This window comes from Arvicola amphibius, chromosome 18, assembly GCF_903992535.2.
Source record: "Arvicola amphibius chromosome 18, mArvAmp1.2, whole genome shotgun sequence".
Classification (NCBI taxonomy): Eukaryota; Metazoa; Chordata; class Mammalia; order Rodentia; family Cricetidae; genus Arvicola; species Arvicola amphibius.
In genome coordinates this window covers 5,305,086-5,325,195 of record NC_052064.1, presented here as the reverse complement: position 1 = coordinate 5,325,195, position 20,110 = coordinate 5,305,086, and the positions used below count along the sequence as shown (strand labels likewise).

The following is a 20,110-nucleotide window of genomic DNA, read 5'->3' as shown; positions in this document are numbered from 1 at the left end:
CCACTTCTAAAGCAAATGTCCAAAGAAGGCGTCTTTGTTTCTGAGTGCAGTTTTCATATAAAGTCAACCTGAGTTCTCAGTTACATATTTTCATATTCCATATTTATGTATTGGAACCACCATACAACTATCCTATTTTATTTCACAACTGAACCCCTCAGGAATATGTGACAGAGAAGGAATGATTATCAAATGTTTTATTTCAGTATAATTAAAGACCCCAAGATCTAGAAAAGCTGAGCTGTTACAGTTGATACAATGTTTCAGGCTACAGATTGTCGGACCTTCTCAATCCTGCTTTCTTTGACAGTGCTGACCTGTCTGCAGGGGTGTGTGGCCACTGCAGCAGGTTGAGACTCTCTACCCACAGTTCAGCATGTTAAACACCAACCCTGTGTTCACAGTGAAGGTGTCTGTGGAAGTGGAAGTGAACTTCCACAGTTCCCCACGGTCTGGGTCCCTGGGGGAGGGGAGCTTCTAATAGTTTACTAAATTGGGTTTTAAAACTTGTCCAAATGGCTGAAACAATGGCTCAGCAGTCAAGAACATGACTGCTCCTCCCGAGGACCTGGTTCAGTTCCTAGCACCCATGTACTGGCTCACAACCCTCTGTAATTCCAGTCCCAGGAGATCTGATGCACTCTTGTGGCCGTCTGGAGCACTGCATGCATGTTGTGCGCAATCGCGCACACACACTCAGTCAAATACTCATACACATAAAACACAAATAATTGAAATCTCAAAAATTTTAAACATTTCCTCAAATAGAATAGTTTTTTTTTATAAAATAACCCTTACTAATACCATTGATTTTTCAAGTGAATCACTTTATAAAATTGTTCTCTTTAATAGATGAAATAAGAACTTTGGCATTTGCATGAGAAGTCCTCCAGCTTTCAGATAACTTGCAAAGCATTTTCTGTTTGAGCAGAATGCACCCACCAGTGAATCCTGCCACGTAACCATGGAGCACGCAGTGTTTGGACAGCCTGGGGATTTGTTTGCCCTTTCTGTCAGCACTATTATAAATGTGACTTAGCTTCAGGAAGACAGTTTTTAAACACTAGGTTAAGTAGGGACATTAACGCCCTTGAAAATACATTAATTTAAAACTATCTCCTGTCTAAAAAATTATATAATTGTTTTGATTGGATACAAACGATCTCGGCTCTAACAAGATGTACTGTGGAGAAGTCAGAGGAGGAATGAGACTGAGAGTCGCTGTGTGAGCTTTTCTGTAGAAAATTAGTCACTTTTAAAGAAATACACCAAGAACATCAGGAAAACTGAACATGGGCGATGGCTCCCACATGATTGACAGTCGGTAGCTAACGTCCCTCCCAGGGAAGTTTCTCCATGTGAGAGTGGGAAGCGGCAAACAGAAGATGCTGTCAGTGCCCCTGGGTGAGGGTCCGGTGCTGTGTCGGTCGGTGAACGTGACTGGCCAGACTGGTTGCTGTCATCCTCATCGGGGTCAGTGCTAGGACGACGGTGGCTAGGAATTTGAGTTTAGCTACCTCTCGCTTGGGTAACTCTTATAAATACTCGTGAAAGAAATAGCTCACCATCACTGATGTCTCTGATGGCTCTCAAATGTGCCAGCTGCTCTCTAGACTCCAAACATGGATGCTTCTTGCTCCCTTGGCTTGGAACTCGCTCTTCTCAGATCTTTCTCTGCTTTCTTACTCCTTCCTTCACATCTCTGTTAACATGGAGTCTGTCCAGGTCTAGGACCTAAACTATTTTTAGTTCCAGAGTGGAGGTGTGGGAATGAAAACACAACTCACCTAACTGTAGCAACAGATCACGAAGATCTTAGCATGTTTGCAGAGGGTAATGTGGGGAGCCTTCCTTGGATCCTGGAATTTACTTTCAGGACTGTAGTTCTTTAAAATTCTTAAAGAAAAATAACTGTATTGTCTGAAGGTCCCAGGCAGTGAGAGACAAAGACACACGACCATTTTCTGATCTAGTACAAGAAAATGAGAGTCGTTTTCTTAGAATTAAGTGGGAATCAAAATGAAAAGTCCTGAACTCAGCAAAAAAAAAAAAAAAAAGAAAAAAAGAAAAAAGAAAGAAAAAAGAAAACACTCTCAAAGCTATGTCAGGAGGGAGTTTTAGGGATCCCTTATGAAATCCTGAATTTACATCCTGAAAATCATTTAAGTTTATTCTCCAAATAACTTTTATATCAAAACGTAAACTAAAGGGGAAGTTCATTAGCATTCTGTTTCCCAGGTAGCAGAGAGAATGACTTAGGTCACATCCACACCTATGCCTACTCTGTCAGTAGACTGAAAAACACCTCTTCCCCAGGAGACCTCCTAAATTACAATAGGAGCAGAACGACATTAGCATATCTTTAGGATGGGGCAGGTTGTCTGTCAAAAGGTGTGAAGGCGCAAATTGTGCCTTGCCAGGTCGCTCAGAATTCTGACTGCCATACCATGTAGGAATATGGCCTGTATAGTCCGGCCTCTACAATGATCAGCACAGAGACGTCTCCCCTCTATACCCTGCGCTCGGTTAGCACCGCCTCCTCTAATCCTCACACATGTGGTGCTTGTTGTCATGAAAGTTTCTCCTGTGCTGATCAGTGGTATATCTCTGTCCTCCAAGGAGACTTTCTGGGACACGTGCAGGTATATGAGTTAAGGTAAAATCTGTTATATGAGTTAAGGTAAACTCCACACAGACTTCTCACCTCCAAAAGTCTTTGAGTTTGAAGACATTTCTGGCTTCTCGGCTTCGTTAACATAAGCTGCTATTGAGTATCAGTTTATGTTAATTAGGTAGGCGAACTATTAAAGCAAACCGTTCCTCCTTGACTCATCTTGGGGTGCATAAGTTTTGGTGAAAGTACATATGCCGACAAACTCAATCACTTCTAAAATTTACTCTTCTCTGTCACACTGCCTCCAAATCTGTCTACATATGTCTTCCTTGGCGCTCATGCTAAACTGGCAAGGATGTGCAGAGACTTCCCCGCTGTGTGTTTTATGCTTGATCATCAGAGCACGCCCTTGTGGGTTCTGATGAGCAGGATGGAGAAGCCTGGAAAAATCACACCATCCCTTCAGCAACGAAAGCAACGGTGTCTTCCAGGCAGACAAACAGAGCCTCGACAGACATTGAGGGAGGCAACTCCTCAAACTATAAGAGAGCCATGTTTAGGGAGTGGAGTGGTTTGGGTTCTTCAAGTGGACCTCTTCTCTCATTTCTGGCTCTTCACAGCCGCAGAGAAGACCTTGGCAAGCTCTGCATCATCAGGAGAGGAGCGCTAACCCCACCTGTAACATTAATGATGGCAAAGGGGAGGGAGAGCTAAAAGCCACAACGAAAAAACGGGAAATTCCATACGGAGGGTGTGTCGACAGTATCCTGAAAGGAAATAGATACTGGTGTTCTTCTATCTGTCCATATTGCTTCCTTTTCAAGAAATAATACTCAGTGTTGTTAAAGATTCAGGGATATTAGCTAGATCATGTAAAATACAGTTCAACTTTTCAGATAATAATAGATATATAAATGTCATTTTACAGACAATGTTTCCACATTGAAGGATAGATGTGAAGTTTAAATATTTTATTTTACCAGGCCTTAAAGAGACATGAAACATAACCTTAAATATACATCAATGAAAAGATCTTTAATATAAGAGTTCATTGTAACTATATGTGTCCATTTTATCTTTAAAACTTTTTGAGGGGTAAGGGGAAACTACTGAAAGTCAAGGGCCAGCCAATATTGGGGTTCAAATGTTGTGTTTTGCATATGCGTGCTCTATTCATCAGATGCATGAATAAATTTGCTGCATTACTGCTTATCAGCAAAATGACTTTCTCATTTAGTGACAGGCAAATCAGCCAAATTCCTAGGAAATTACTTTCACTCAGTGTTTTAAAGGATAATAATGTTCAGTAATAAAGTCATAATTATAATCAGTGTTAGTACCCAAAGGAAGCCAAGACTCTAAAATATATATTTGCAAATATGAGCATTGGCATATATTAGTAAATCGTTAAGACAAAGGTCTATTTCAATGAACATGTTCAAGGTTATCCAAGTCCACAGTACATTTTTAAATGAGTGACAGAAAAATGATTTAAAAAATAAATTTCTGTGTTAAAGAGTTTATTAGAAAACTGTCATGAGAGTATAATAGGAAAAACATTCTGATCCACTGACTGTGCACAGATAATTTACATGGATTCATTGTTATTCACCAAACTTCCCTGAAAAAGACACAGTAAAAATAAGTGTATACTTTGCTTTGCTATGATCAGCCTATTTTTAAGACTGAAATTCTTTAGACTTATATATTATATATATAGTTATATATGGTAGACAGGATTTATAACATGTATATTATATAATATCAAAATCTTCTTTGCTGGTTTTTATGTTGTTGTTATTCTGTTTTTTTTGAGACAGGGTTTTTCTATAGCTTTGAAGCTTGTCCTAGAACTAGCTCTTGTAGACCAGAGATCCGCCTGCCTCTGCCTCCCGAGGGCTGGGATTAAAGGGTGAGCCACCACCCCATCCTCATCCTAATTATGCCATTTACATCCAGTATTCTACAAAGTAGGTAAACAGCTTTTGGAATCTATATTTTACATTTTGGTTACTTAATTCAGCATGTATTTACCTCACTCTGGTAATATAATTGTATTAATAATAGATTAATTTTCATTGTATTTACCTGAAAGCTTCATGGTTCATATTTTTAAAATAATATCTTGCACCTCTTAACTATTTTTCAACAATGGCTGTGTATCTGAAAGTTTAAGTGGTAAAGGCAGTAACTGTCCTCCCTAATTGTATTCAAAGATGCTGAATCTTTATGAATGCGTTTTACAGCTTGGTTAATATATTGAAAACCACACTGAAACATTAAGACCAAAGTTATCGCTTGCACATTGCGTACTGTGCGGTTCCTTCCGATGCCTGACACACACACAGCGCTCACTCGGGCCTTTCAAATGTGCGTGTGCGGCCGCTTGTCTCTCTCTGCAGAGATCCCTTTGCACAATGATAAAAGGAATCTGCTCCTAAGGCCCTTTGGTGTGGTCCTCGGCATTCCACAATGAAGGAATTCCCAAAGAATTATGATTGACATATATATATATATATATACATATATATATATATTGAATATATATTGAATGAAACAAGCAATTGACTATTTAGGATTAAAATGTGTAACATTTGAACTATTTCAAAATTCATCTTAATAAATAAATTTATTCTAGAAAAGTCAGCTTCCTAGGAAGTTGATCCCTCAACAATAGTATTGCTTTGGGTATGGGATTGGCTTTCAAAGTATTAGATAAACTTTTTTTTTCCCTCTCCGGTGACTTTCCCCAAGGAAGCCTTACAGTAGCCTAGCACCTTCATTAAAAACTATTGTGCATCTGAAGCAGGGGTCGGCAACAATGTAGCTTTTGCATCCGGTTCTAACCGGCTCTAAACAGTGAATAAAGAACCACTAAACCAGTCTCCAGGGCCACATCGTTTCCCAGTGGGGATGGGGGAGGGACGCTATGCTACCACATTCTAAGGCATTTTACTGCCACATTATATATTTCATGAGTATCACATCAATAAGTTTAGCTACACTTTCTGTGCCCCTGCTTCTTTTTTGAGAAATAAATGCTTTAAGGTCTTCTTGGCTCAAAGAAAGCACTACAGTTCTTGGCCACAAATATATGAATAGCTTGGGCCTGAAAAGACTGATGTATTTGCAAATATACATGTTTAGCCCCAGTGAAAATAAAAGTTGCTTATGTAGATATTTAGCTTGCTGAATAATTTAGTTTTTTTAATTGTAAAAAATAATAAATCTAGTAGGGAACTTTTAACTAATAAAATGCAAGGGTTTGCAAATATAACGTATGATTGTCAATACCTCCAGGGCTTTCAGGCATTCGTGTATAATAGCAACAAAGTAGTCTCTTTAGATACTTCTAGCTTTACTTTAAAAGCTGTGAAGTTTAAAAAGAAATGTGTTAGCCATCGCAAAGGAATATAAACTCAGGCCTATGGTAAAGGGCAGAAGGAACTCAGTGCCTTTAGACAGGCGCCTGGAGAGATGAACACTAGCAATTTATGGTTTGAAATTCTTGGGTCTCATCATCATCTTGGCCTGCTTAAAGGAGGACTTGTAGCCACCAGGCTGTGCCTGACTTATCCCCGGCCAGGTGCCCCAGAAAATCCCATTGCGGACACCCTTGTATTTCTGGTGATAATATTTGCCATTTAAGTTTGCAGAGAGACAGGCATCAAACCACCAGCCTGAGCTGTAGTAGAGCCCACAGTTCCCAGAGGGATAACGGTCATTGTCTCTGTCTGGGGTGGTGAAAAACTTCAGGTCATGGTTGTAATGTTTACTGAAACGCAAGGCGTCTCCCGCTGTGCCGTTATAGTTACCAATATGTAATCGGTATTTCAGAAACTCATTAGCCACGTAAAACTGATCGTACAAGGCATACAGCGTGACACCGTTAAAGTCTTCGAGGTCTATTCTCAAAACCATTTCCTTACTCTTGGTCAGCAGATGAATCTTATCATTACCCAGCCAAAACTCTCGGTCAAGGTTTCCAAAGCCCGCCTTGTAATCTTTCCAGTCCCTGGTGAAGTTGGTACTTCCATCGAGGCGAGCCTGTAGCACTGTCCAGCCTCCCCCCATGGTCTCCATGTCACAGTAGACTTCAAAGCTACTGTGTCTGGGATCCGGTGTAACTCTGTAGGTCTCGCTGCTTCTTTTTCCTATTACGTAGTAGTCAGAGCAATCTTTGTATATTAGATGCTGAACTGAAAGAAGGAAGAGAGAAAACCATGGAATTTTGTCAATAACAGCTATGCATCTGAAGAATTCTTAGACTCCAAAACAATTTGATAAGTTGGTTATTGGTGATCATGGAACCTGGCTCTGGCACACTCACCTGGACGTGGTTACTGGGACTGCCGTTGCTTGGTAACAGTAGTGAGAACACTAACAGCAAGCAAAGATAGAGTAGATGTAAGCAAGTTTTAGGGAGGGCCAACTCCCTCCAGAAACTCAGCCAAGCTCTGTAACGTTTCCAAGTTGAATCCACACATCGTCCTGGTGAGGCAGAGTTACTGCCAGCTTGCTTATAAAGTCATTTAGTCTCAAAGAAGAGCAATGATCTCTCCCGCTTGGAACAAGTGGTAGGAGCTAGGACATGGGGTCAAGTCCCCTGGCAGAGAGCATGTTCCCATAACCATGCTTTCCTCTGTCCTGGAGCTGAGATGAGCCCAAGTCTCCTAGGACCACATCCTAGGCACAGTCAGCAAAGCTGACAGGCTATGTCCCGGGGAAAGCGTCAACCTCCATTGTACAGCATCGCGGTAGCGCCATAACTCACTCACGTGACAGCTGTAGAGAGGTTCAGGTTAGATAAAGGCCTTCCCCAATAATATACCAATACTACTCTGGATTGATTATCCGGGATGGGATAGTCAACCAACATTTTACAGCTTGATGTCTAGAAGCATCAATCAGGTGATGATGCTCAGTGTAATCAGTCAACCGGGTTTTGTAAAGGTCAGAGACCAACTATTTGTTCCCAGTTAATTTTCATTAAGATTTGAGTCAAGTAAAGTAAGTTTAATATAAGGCACTTGTGGGCCACAAGAATCTATTTGTGTCTATATATAACTCATAATATTTCATTTCCTAAAAGTTTTAGGAGAAAAGGTAAATAATAGAATATTTTTGTATCATTACAAGTTACCGTGCCGTGCCACATCTAATATACACCTTGTGATGTCACCTAAAACATCAGTGTCTACCTGGTGATAAGGGTCACTGGTGACAGTGGTCCTTGACACCATGACCTATCAGCTCCAGGAGACTCTCCACTGTCTCAGCAACCTCACAGTCAGGATGGGCACCTGACAGAGAGGTGGCCTTCAAGAGTGTGGCAACACCATCAGCAGCTGGGAACTCAGGAACTGCGGGAAGCAGTGCTATGCGCACAGTAGGCAGTTAGTCTGTGGTCTTTATAAACAGCATTACCATTAACTAACTGGGATGGTGAGGATGGATATGCTACTCAGTCTTAAACCAAAATCTGGCACACACATGAAGCTGCTTTTGTTCTATGTATAAAATCTCCCGTTCTCACTAGATAGTTGAGAATCAAGCATAGCAGATTGTTTGCAAAAGTCTTTCAAAGACCACTTGCTGCTCTGAGAAGCGGCCCGCCCACCCAAGACCTGATTTCAGTGCCCTTAGTAAGCACAGCCAGGAACTTTGTGGTATCTATCCCGAGACACTGAGCAGGCTAAACGCACCAGCCTGGCAGGAACCTGCTTCTGCTTGTCTGTAGGTCAGCTAGCATAGAAGGTCTACAGACTGACGGAGTGTTTCCTATCGAATACGGCTAATAGGATTTTTGTAATTAGATCCTTTACCGCGTCTCATTTGAGCAAATATTTGTTTCTCCTGCCGTAACGAACAGATGAAAGGCTTGTTAACTTACTCTGTCGGGTTAATGTTTATGGCCACTATCTCGCTTTACAGCTTTCACGAACAAATTGGTAAGAACCTCGTTACACCTACCCGGCTGTGACTGGATGTATTCTTGGCTGGGACACTTGGAGCATTTGCCGTCCAAACTGTTGACCACAAATGTTAGATTGGCCACTTTGTCGTCCACGTAGGTTTCGATGTTGTTCATATTTACAAGATGGAGCGTCTCCAGGCGCCCTTGCAGCCCCTGGATCTCGTCTTTGGCATTCTTCAGCTCTGAAGTCAGTTTGTTCACCTGACTCTCCAGTTCCTGGACTCTGTTGTCCGGGACCGTCCCTGCTCCGTCCCCGCCCGGGTCTCCATGGTCGTCAGCCTGCAGCCTGCAATCCTGGCAGGATTTCTTCAGGTTGTTGACAGCTTCCTTGAGGGTCCGCACTTCTTTGAGCACCTCCTCCATGCTACCAAGCTGCCACGGAAGCTGGAGGGTCAGCGTGGGCAGGCTTAGCTGGAAGGGGCACTGGCTCCCCTCGCACTTCCCGCTGCCCTCCAGCCTGGCGGGGCAGGCGGCCTGGGCGCTCGCATCCCCCAGCCCCTCGGTCAGGTTGTGTGCCTGCCCTGCTGCTCTGCAGGCAGCGAGGACGGCGGAGCTCAGCCAGAACCAGCAGGGAAGCCTCATCCTCGAAGTGCCTGCCGCTGCCCTACCCAGCGCTTTAATAGCCGCTGCCGCCTGACTCAGGCTTTCTGTCTTCCCAGAAAAGGGCGGGCACGTTTGCTTCACCAGTCACAGCCGCCTCACCGGAGGAGAGGGTCCTCAGCCAGTGCTGCTGGCCAAACGCAGCCCAAACCACACACAACAGAATGCATGCCTGCCGTGGGTGGCTCGCTTGCTATTCAAGATCCACTAGCTTGGTTTTTAATAAAGCACAAGGAAAGTCTTTTGTTTAAAAAGCAATTGTAATACTAATGCTCCAAGTATAGTACTCAGTTATACTAACCTCCACTAGCACTAGCGGGGAAAGAGGTTAAAAGTCTAAACTTAGTCCGTGAGCGTGCATCTTCCCACTGAATGGTCTAAAATGGAGAAGATTCTCTTTGCTCCGCAATTTGAGGCACCAAAGACCTCCTATCCTTGAACGCTAGACCCTCCGTGAATCTTAAGTCCTTTACTGTCTTCTAATCAGAACAAAGAGCATCTCTCACGCAAACTTTTTCCTTTCCCTTTTTCATCTGTTTGTGAAAGGGAAGAAGAGGAAAATGAGACTGCTTTTTTTTTTCTCTGACAGCACAGGACATAAAGTTGTCAGTGCTTAAAGCACACGAGAATGCACCACAGCCGGCTGCTGTCTTCCTCCTTCTGCCCAAGAGCTGGGGCAGAAGACCTCTCGCCTCTTTTAAGTTAAGTGTGCATATTGACCTCTCAGAAGATTTCTTTCTAAAAAGAATTTTATTGCTTAAAAGTTATTTCACCATCACTGACACGATGAGCCCAAATTCTTCATCTCTACTAGGTGCGGCACCCCGTAATCGATCTCTTATTATTTAGACCGGGGTGCACGGAGCTGGGTGACCGTGAAGTCCTTGATCTTCCGGCCTCTTCCTGCTAAATGCCGGGGTCACAGGTGTGCACCCTGTCCAGCTCTCATTTATTCCTCTAACCAGATTTCCTGAGGCTTTTCTTCATTCTTAATTCTAGCTAAACTACCCTGTTCAACTCCTCAGAACATGGCAGCCTCACTCTGTGTGTCTGAGACTGTGTTTACTTCTGAATACTCAGAGGTCCTGGGTGCCAGGCCTGGCACCACCCCCAGCTGGACAAAATGACCACTAGCTTTGCTGAGCATCCCCCCGTTCCTGTTACAGAGCGAGAGGAATTTAGGTGTTCAATTTCTTTCCTTTTCGTGCTATTTGATATATTCAAACCAATTTTCAACAAAGTTTAACTCCCCCTAAAAAAATAGCTCATTTCATCTCACCCTCCTCATCCCCTCAAGCTATGACACTCCCTTATGGCAAGGGAATAAATAAATAAACAAATAAACAAACAAATAAATGGGTGATTTTAAACAAGAAGAATAACGTATTAAAAATTACCTTGTAAAGCGGGCCTATATAGGATGAGATTCTGACTTATTATTAATAAGCTAGAACACGAATCTGTGTCTACCAGCCAAGAACTTATTCTAATTTTTGTATAGTCAACACCATGCTAGAATATATAGACGACATGCATGCCAACACCTCGTTCAGCTATCCATTTATTTACCATATTCTCACGATACTCCTCAAATACACAGCGCTCTTCTGAGTACGTGGGATACACTAATAAATCAAAACAACAACAAAAACAAAAACACCTTCCCTCTCTTAGAGATACTGAAGCCTCTTATTTTCTTCATGTCTTCTCCCAGCGTAGACATAGGACTTTCTAATGAAATCCTAAACATTTCACTTCCTAAACCCACAGCTTTCTGACCCTTGACATGGCTCATCGTCCACCTGTTTGGATGAGGAATTCCTCTCTGGGGTTGCAGATGACTGATTCTCACCATACCATCATCCAAGGCCTCATGCCATATCTCTCCTAAGAAGCTTGTGTGCCTTTGGAAACAGGCTGCTTCTGCCCAGAGGCCCCTTAAAATTCTCAAAGTGAAAGTAGGAAGTCACTTTGTTTATCAGTTTTCTTGGCACTGATGTGTGATTTTTCAGGATTCTCAACTTAAAAAAAAAAATCATTGTTCCCAAAGAGATGTGGTGACGTTCCCCTCTAAGCTCCACACTTAGGGGACTGAGGCAGGAAGATCGTGAATTCAAGGAGAGTCTGAGCTACACAGCAAGACTCTGTCTCAGACATTGCAAATTGCCAGTCCCCGATGACAAGGCAGACACTAAGCAACTATCCCAAGAGTGAGGCTCAGTCCACCCTGGAGTCTGTGGCTGTGCCGGGGGCAGAGGCTGTGCCCCAGCTGTGCCAGACCCTCTCACAGACACGGTCTTCCTGTGACCACCTGCCCACAAAGTTAAGCACAAAGGGGACTCAAGCAGGTCTGACTCCAAAGTCTGTGTCGTTTCTCCTGTGTGGCACAAAGAGAAGAAGGGAACCCTAATGAGAACAGCCTGTGGCTGGGATCAGCTGGGAGCCAGGCAAGGTTTCTGAGCAAAGAAATAGATTCCTCCTCTTCTGGGATCATTTTAAGGTTTCTCTTTCCTTTCTTCCTCCTCCCCTCCCTCCCTCCTCCCCTCCCTCCCTCCTCCCCTCCCTCCCTCCCTCCCTCCCTCCCTCCCTTCCTCCCTCCCTCCCTCCCTCTCTCCCTCTCTCCCTCTCACATGTCCTTGTGGTACGATTGAGTATCCTTTGGGTATATGCCCAAAAGTAGTATTGCTAATTTTCTGAGAAACCACCATACTGATTTCGAAAGCTGCTGTACAAGTTTGTGCTCCCACCAGCAGTGGGAGTGCTCCCCTTACCCCACATGATCTCCAGCATAGGCAGTCAGCAGAGCATTTTCAGGTTTCTGAACAACAACAACCAAAAGAATAGGATAGAAGCAGCCAAAGATTTGTTGTTCAATAGCCTACAGGACACACACACACACACACACACACACACACACACACAGGAGCCTTGAGATGTCTAGAGAGAGAGAGAGAGAGAGAGAGAGAGAGAGAGAGAGAGAGAGAGAGAGGGAGGAGAACTGATATTTATTGACAACCTCAAATGCTAATTACTAGCTTCCTTGATTGCTGCAAAGAAAATTTTCCACAAATTTAGCAGCTTGTGGCAACGTGAGTTTTCTCTCAGTTTTGAAAGTCAAAGGTGTAAAGTTAGCATGTTTTTGTTCCTCCTAGGAGCTCTAGGGCACAATTTGTCCCCCCCCCCCAACGTTCCAGAAGTTTCCCATATGCCTCAGCTATGGCCTGTTGTTCCCTGACGTTTGGTTGCATGGGATCTTCTGACTCTGGCACTCTGCCCTGTTACTGTCACTGCGCCCACCGTCACCCTCCGGTGGCACTGCGCCCACCGTCACTCTCCCGGTGGCACTGTGCCCACCCAGCGATGGATCCGTGATCACATCAGCAACATCCCTTTGCCATCTCTGGTCGCTCTCACAAGTTCAGGAACTGAGACTGTGGCCAACTGAAGGCTCCATACTATTCCTGGTGCTTCCTAAGTGATGTGTTTAGTCTTTGGAAGATCCCCGGACGTGGATGTGTGAGTTGTGTCATGGATGCAGAGACAAGGTGGCTCTAGTGAAGGATCCAGGATGCGAGCCTCGCGTGACATCCACTCTTCTGCCTTCCTGAAACCCTGTTTGAGTTTCGCGTCTCCACACAGCCCCGTAGTTAGGGAGAACAGGCAACCTTTGAATGATTTGTCGTTAGGATTTTTCCACTTCATGATAGTTTAAGGGAAGGGCTTATTCAGTGGAATTGAGGCTTTGGATTGTTTCATAGCTAACCATGTGAAGTACGGCCTCTCCTTTGATGCTAGGCCACACCAGCAGCCATGACTTCAGATGGCTGTGTTGTGGGAGGAAGCAGCAGTTGCTGAGCTAGGCTGCTCGGCCAGTCCCTTGTTTTCTGTTTGTTTGTTTGTTTTGTTTTGTTTAGATTTTTTCTTATTGTGTTGTTTGGATAGGCATTGCTATGCATTTTTCCTCACTCCCCTTCCTTCCTCCCCTCTCCCCTTCCTTCCTCCCCTTCCCCCTTCCTCCTCCCTCCTGCCTTCCACACTCCCAGTTTACTCAGGAGATCTTGTCTTTTTCCCCTTCCTAGGCAGATCCATGTATGTCTCTCTTAGGGTCCTCTTTGTTACCTAGGTTCTCTGGGGTTGTGGCCTGGAGGTTCATTGTCCTTTGTGTTATGTCTGTTATCTACTTATGAGTGAGTACATACTATATTTGTCTTTCTGGGCCTGGGTTGTCTCTCTCAGGATGTTTTTTTTTTCTAGTTCTGTCCATTTGTCTGCAAATTTTAAGATGTTATTGTTTTTTATTGCTGAGTAGTACTCCATTGTGTAAATGTGCCACATTTTCTTTATCCATTCTTCAGTTGAGGGGCATCTAGGTTGTTTCCAGTTTTTGGCTATTACAAACAATGCTGCTATGAGCATAGTTAAGCACATGTCCTTGTGGTACGATTGAGCATCCTTTGAGTATATGCCCAAAAGTGGTATTGCTAATTTTCTGAGAAACCACCATACTGATTTCAAAAGCTGCTGTACGAGTTTGTGCTCCCACCAGCAGTGGGAGTGCTCCCCTTACCCCACATGATCTCCAGCATAGGCAATCAGCAGAGCACTTTCAGGTTTCTGAACAACAGCAAAAAGAATAGGATAGAAACAGCCAAAGATTTGTTGTTCAATAGCCTACAGGACACACACACACACACACACATACACACACACGCTCATTCATATAACCTGAATCTCAGGTTAGATGTTAACAAAACTGGAATATTCCACAGGAGCCTTGAGATGTCCGTTAGACAGTATGTATCACCACAATGCCTTCTTATAAACTCTACACCAAACCACGCCACTTGGAGGCTCTAGAAGATCCATGGGCCATGCCATCTCATTTTGATGTCATCCAGGTAAATTTCTAAAGACTTAGAAAAGTTGATGTCACCAATACTGAAGAAACAATACATATGTATGTCTTATATTGGAGATTAATATTAGTTTCTTTTTATATTCTTGAAAGAAGACAAACAACAAAGTATAATAAAGAAATTGCCAGCAGCGAAGTGTGGTTCCCCACCCCCGGCTCCATTTCCTGTTAGTTGTGGTAGCTGCATCCTAAAGCCATGACAAGTGCTGAATTAGCAAACGTTATTAGAACCAGTGCCTTGAGGTTTAGGTTTCCGGAAGCAACCAAACAAAGTGTAACTTTGTTTTTGTTGTGTTTCTCTTTAAAGACACCTTATTGAGCTCATATTGTTGATGGACTCATGGCTAAGAGAGAGAACTATATGATAAACTCCCCACAGAAGCTTCCAGCATTCCTCATACTCTTCGTCAGCAGGCCACCCACAGCCCTTCAGCACCCTGCCATCAACAAAACCCACACAAGGGTTAAGAGCATGGCGTTAGCCCATAAGAAGGCAGAGTTGTCCCTCGCTTGAGCTAGGAATAGCGTATTATCTCAGGGATTTATCAGAGTTATGGAACACCAACTAACAAATTGCAAATAAATTTTATTTATTTTTTATGTGTCATGAGTGTTTTGCCTGCATGTATGTCTGTGCATGAGTGTACCTGATGCCCTTGGAGGCCAGAAGTGGGCATCAAATCCCCCGGAACTGGAGTTATGGATGGTGTGAGCCTCCCTGTGGGTGCTGGGAATTGAACCCAGGTCCCCTGGAAGAGCAGCCACTGCTCTTAACCACTGAGTCACCCTCTAGTCTCACAAGTAAATTTTGGTGAGTGGGCAAACCTTCAAGGCAGGAATCCATGAATAACTATGCATTTATAGTTATTCTATATATTATATCTATATAATAAAGACTATACATTTTATAAAATACGTGACTTTAAACTTTTGGGAAGTTCTTTACATTTTAAACTGAGGTGATTATATTGGTTCTACCTGTTTCAGCACTTGCATTCCTTAGAGGCTTGTTTTGTCTACATTTGGCATTTTGAATAATATATTAATATGAATTTACATAGTATATAATATATAGGCACATTGTATGTTATAGACAATATGCAATGTGTTTGTTAGATAATCTGTGTGACATCAATTGTAGACTTTAGCTTCAAACATTATTTCAGTTTTTTAGTTCATTGCTTAGTTATGGAAAAATGAAAATCCGGAACTAATTCAGTGCCAGTGGATAACTTATGCAACATAAACCTTTAATAAGTTGGAAAGGTTACGCCCACCATTGCTGATAGCTAAGGAAATATCTAAACTCGAATAAATAATGTACATCTAGTAATTAGTGTTGAAAACAGATTGATGGTGCCCCTCTGCAGTCCTCCACTGGAAATCGTTTTTAAATGTTCCATTCTGAGATGAAGCATTGAGCGCTGTTTCTGCTCTGATGTTATCTGTGATGGGGCGATTTCCTGTTACTTAGGGTGGTGGCGAAGAGGAGCCACTAGTGACGTCCTCAAAAGCTGTGAAGCAGCCCAGCTCTCAGCTCCTCTTGGCCGCTGCTCCTCAGCCCCCCTCTGCTCCCTATTTAACACAGAATTGTTTTGATGTTTGCATGTGTGAGGGCGTGTATCTCCACAGCTGATGCAAAGCACTCGCAGTGGTAGGTGATGGAGCAGACACAAGTTTTATTGGCCACATAGAATTTTAAAGTAAATATTCAGTCTGTTACTATGATTGGCTCAAAAGATAACAAGAAGGGGAAGAGCCTTGGTGAGGAGCCTTCTGCTGACTCTCAGGGCCCTTAGGCAGTTAGGACAAAGGAGAGATCTGTGAGGTTCTTTAGAGGCGCAGCCTTTGTGATTCTGAATGTTAGCCAATCACCGATTCAACAGAAATGAGGGAGGCCTGTGGATTTGGTTCTGGTCACTTGCACCAGACTCTGCACCAATCTTGGCGATAATAAGGACTTTGAAAAACAAGACAAAACAAACGAAAATGGACTCGGTGCTGATTTCACGGAGTGGGGGCTTGAAGTTGGGAGCAATTATTTCCAAGCCTAGGCGACCTTGGGCAAAAGTTATTTGACTTTACGTCCTTTCACCGAGCACACCTTCCCTGAATGCCTCTGGTCCCACCCACTCTGCCACTCACTGCCTTGGCGTGCGCGTGCGTGTGCGTGTGTGTGTGTGTGTGTGTGTGTGTGTGTGTGTGTGTGTGCGCGCGTGCGCGTGCGTGTGCGTGCGTCCCACCCACTCTGCCACTGCCTTGGCGTGCGCGTGCGCGTGCGTGTGCGTGTGTGTTTGTGAGAGAAGGGGGGCAGGGGGAATGTGCACAGGTGAATGCAGGTGCTCTCGGAATCCAGAAGACGCTACCCAGACTAACCCTGTGGAGCTGGAGTTACAGTACTTGTTAGCCACCTGTTGTGGGTGCTGGGAACTGAACTCGGGTCCTCTGCAGGAGCTGTATGTGCTCTTACCCACTGTGCCAGCTTACTATGCCAGCCCAGTTATTTTTGCTATTGTTTGTTTGTTTTCGTGTGTGTGTGTGTGTGTGTGTGTGTGTGTGTGTGTGTAGTGGGGGGGTTCTGTGTAGACCAGGCCATCCTTGAACTCACAGAGATCTACCTGCCTTGGGCTCCTGAGCATGGGGATCAAAGTATTTGGCTTTTTTCCCCCTGTTTTCCATGAAATGGAAAATTTTAGAATCGTTTTCCTGTAAGACAGACCACAAGGTTGATAGCAGCAGGTGTTTATAGCTGCCACCGGGTCAGATTCCTATTGCCCGAGCAGAACTCCGTTCACTCCTGCACTAGCCTCCCAGGCACCCAAGCCTCTCCATCGCAAAGCAGAAGGAAAGCGGTTAGAGGAGACTTTAGAATGAGGGTTCTTAGAAGAGCCGCTTCCCATCCGAAGAGCACATTAAAGCTCTAAGCGTGTAACAGGGAGATTCTGCAGAATACACAGCCACAGCTGCATAGTAAGACCCCATCTCAAAAACAAAAACGGGGAGAGTTTTATGGACACCGATTTTCTTGGCTTAGAGTTATGCTTTATCTTTTCATCTCTGCTGTTTTTCTTTTCGTTCTCACATTTTTGGGGGTCTTCGCTTCTGCGTCAGGTGAAAGTAAAGAGAAACAGTTGCTTAAGGCCTGTGTGTGGGGGGGACTCTCCTCTGGCCTGGCCTGGTAGGCCACGTAGGTTGCTCCACACTGCGCCACAAATAGCCAGCAAGTGATGTTCATTATGCGGTCTGTCTTTTCTAATTTCTCCTCCCGCTCCCACCCAAACCCAGCAGACAGAGATACAGGGGAACGGAATGAAGCTGATCCCAAAGGGATGAAGAAATGGGAAGAAATGGGATAAAGATGACAGAGAAACAGAAGCAAGAAGCACAGGGAATGAGAGAGAAATTGGATGGGAGGAACTTCATTACGCTCTTTTGTTTGATGAAGACATTGAATCCATACAGAAAGTGAGTTTTTCAGAACACATAAGGAGTGAAGAGGACTAGGAAATGTGACCAGAATCAGAGCCTTGGGAGCATCAAATGTAAATGTCCCCTCCATTGTGATGATGGCCAATCTTGGTAATAGCTGTTTTGGCTCATGTGATGTCACTGACCAAGTTAAATAAACTTCTAGCGTGTCCAAGTTCCCAAGAGCGCAGCTTCACAACAGACACAATCCCCGGATGTTGACAGGCATACGGCTGTGAAACTGTTCGATGTCACAGGGAAAAATAACCTTCTACAGAAATAGGGTTTCCTCACATTTAAATTAAATGCGGTGCTTCTGAGATCCGAGAACGTGATGCAATTTCTATACCTCTTTCAAAAATAATCGAGAGAGCTCTTCTCTTAAACGTGTTAGTCACACACTTCTCTAGTAGGAAGCTCAGTTTCACCGGTCTGTACTGACTGTGCTAAAGTATTTCCCCACTGGTCTTTTCTTACACTAAAACATTTCCATGCACAATATTTTGATCCTTTCCTTTCCCTCTCCCTCAACTCCCCCAAGATCCTCCCTATCTCTCTACCTACGCAACTTTCTCTCTCAAAAACAAAAAACAAAACCAACAACAACAAAACCCAGTTTTAAAAAGAAAGTAACAAAACGGTACACAAAGTACACAAAAATCTTGGAGTTCATTTTGTGTTGGCCAGTACCGCCCGGGGAAGGGTTTGACCTCAGGGCTGGAGAAAGGGCTGACACTCCATTGGAGAAAACTGATTGCCCTCTCCCCAAAGGTATCCATTGCAAATCGCTTCTCTGTTAGGCGTCTCCCCTCGGTGCTGGGAGTCTGCTAGGCCAGTGCGGGCTGCCCCGTCTCTGAGTTTGCTTGGGCTCCAGGCCTGTTGTGTCTGGAAGACAGGGTTTCCTGTTTTGGTCTGCTCACCTCCTACTGTGTGTAGATTCCGGAGTCGGCTTGGCCAGTGCGTGCTGCCACAGTCTCTGAGTTTGTATGGGTTCTATCCCTGTTGTGTCTGGAGGACAGGGTTTCCTTTTACAGTCTGCCCACCTCCTACCGTGTGTAGATTCCGGAGTCTGGCTGGGCACCAGTACTGATAGAAAATCCTACCCGGAGCCGAGTGCTCCAGCGCCTCTCACCCCACCCTCTTCACGTTGCCATTGTGGGTCTCCATGCTTTCTACAGCTGCCGTTAAAGGCTTCTCTGGAGGGCCGAGAGTTTGCCTTCACGGTCCACAGGCATAGCAATTCACCAATAGGAGTCATCTCCTTGTTACCTTCATTTAGCATAATAATAGTGGATCTTCCCCTTTGGCCCCGACCTACGCAATCCGAGGTTCTCGACCACTTTAGCAGAGCCAGGAGCGGATTCTACCTCATGGGGCGAGTCTTGGATACAATCAGACATTGGCTCCTTCCAGCACATGGGTTCCCGGGTCAAGCGTGGTGACAAGTGCCTTTACCAGCTGAGCCATACGGCTGGCCTCTTGTGCGCTTTCACAAACACGCAGAAAACACAAAAGTGCTAGCAAGTGTGAGACCCGGGTTCAGTTCTCAGTACCGCAAAAGAGAGGTAGGAGGGGAGAGAGAGGTGGGAGGTGGGTGGGGGAGAGGGGAGAGGGATGTGGGAGGTGGGTGAAGGAGATGGGAGGGGTTGTGGGAGGTGGGTGGGGGAGGTGGGAGAGGGATGTGGGAGGTGGGTGAAGGAGATGGGAGGGGTTGTGGGAGGTGGGTGGGGGAGGTGGGAGAGGGATGTGGGAGGTGGGTGGGGGAGAGGGGTGTGCTCACCAGAGTTCTCCTACTTCCTTCGTCCTGGGGAAGCTCACCATTTTAATTACCGTTGGCATATAATGCCTAAGGCCGTCAAGCATACTCACACTGCTTCCCACCATCACACAGATCATCTCCAGGTCTCCTCTGCGTCTCGACTGAAATTGCACATCTAGATAACTTCGTGTTCTTCATTCTCCCAAGCATCAAATAGCCATGACCCTTACATAATTGCAACTGTATAATATTTACAATTGTGTCTAGCTTACTTCATTTAAGACAATAGTCTATCCATGTAGTTGGTTGGTATCAGAGTTTTGTTATTTATGAAAGCTGAGTGATACTACATTGTTTATCTCCAATCTTTTGTGTTTAGATATTTTTGTTTTGTTTTGTTTTGTTTTGTTTTTTCCAGACAGGGTTTCTTTCTCTGTGAAGCTTTGGTGTCTGTCCTGGAACTAGCTCTTGTAGACCAGGCTGGCCTCGAACTCACAGAGATCCGCCTGCCTCTGCCTCCCGAGTGCTGGAATTAAAGTGTATACCATCACTGCCCAGCTGTGTTTAGATTCTGTTAAAATTAATTTTTGTTAATATTTGCACACACTTATCTGTGTGCACTGGTTATTAATCAACATGGGGTAATTAACAGTCATTACCTTAAAGTTGTCATTGTTTTGTGATGAATACATTTTTAACCTTTTTTTGCCGTCAGGTGTGGTGGTGGTTTCTGTAACAACACCACTCAGGAGGAAGAAGTATGGGGGTCATGAGCTT

General features: G+C 44.3%; 2 protein-coding genes across 2 annotated transcripts in view; one reads left to right on the top strand and one right to left on the bottom strand.

Annotated features, from left to right (window-relative positions):
- Ccdc146 (coiled-coil domain containing 146) overlaps positions 1 to 20,110 on the top strand; it is a 110,450-nt gene that overhangs the window by 16,779 nt on the left and 73,561 nt on the right. The gene's annotated exons all lie outside the window — the stretch shown is intronic.
- On the bottom strand, positions 4,428 to 9,227 carry Fgl2 (fibrinogen like 2). Its single transcript, XM_038315328.2, has 2 exons — positions 8,588 to 9,227; positions 4,428 to 6,813 (listed from the first exon to the last, which is right to left on the bottom strand). Exons 1-2 carry the CDS (start codon positions 9,171 to 9,173, stop codon positions 6,107 to 6,109), a joined length of 1,293 nt encoding a protein of 430 aa, XP_038171256.1. The 5' UTR covers positions 9,174 to 9,227; the 3' UTR covers positions 4,428 to 6,106.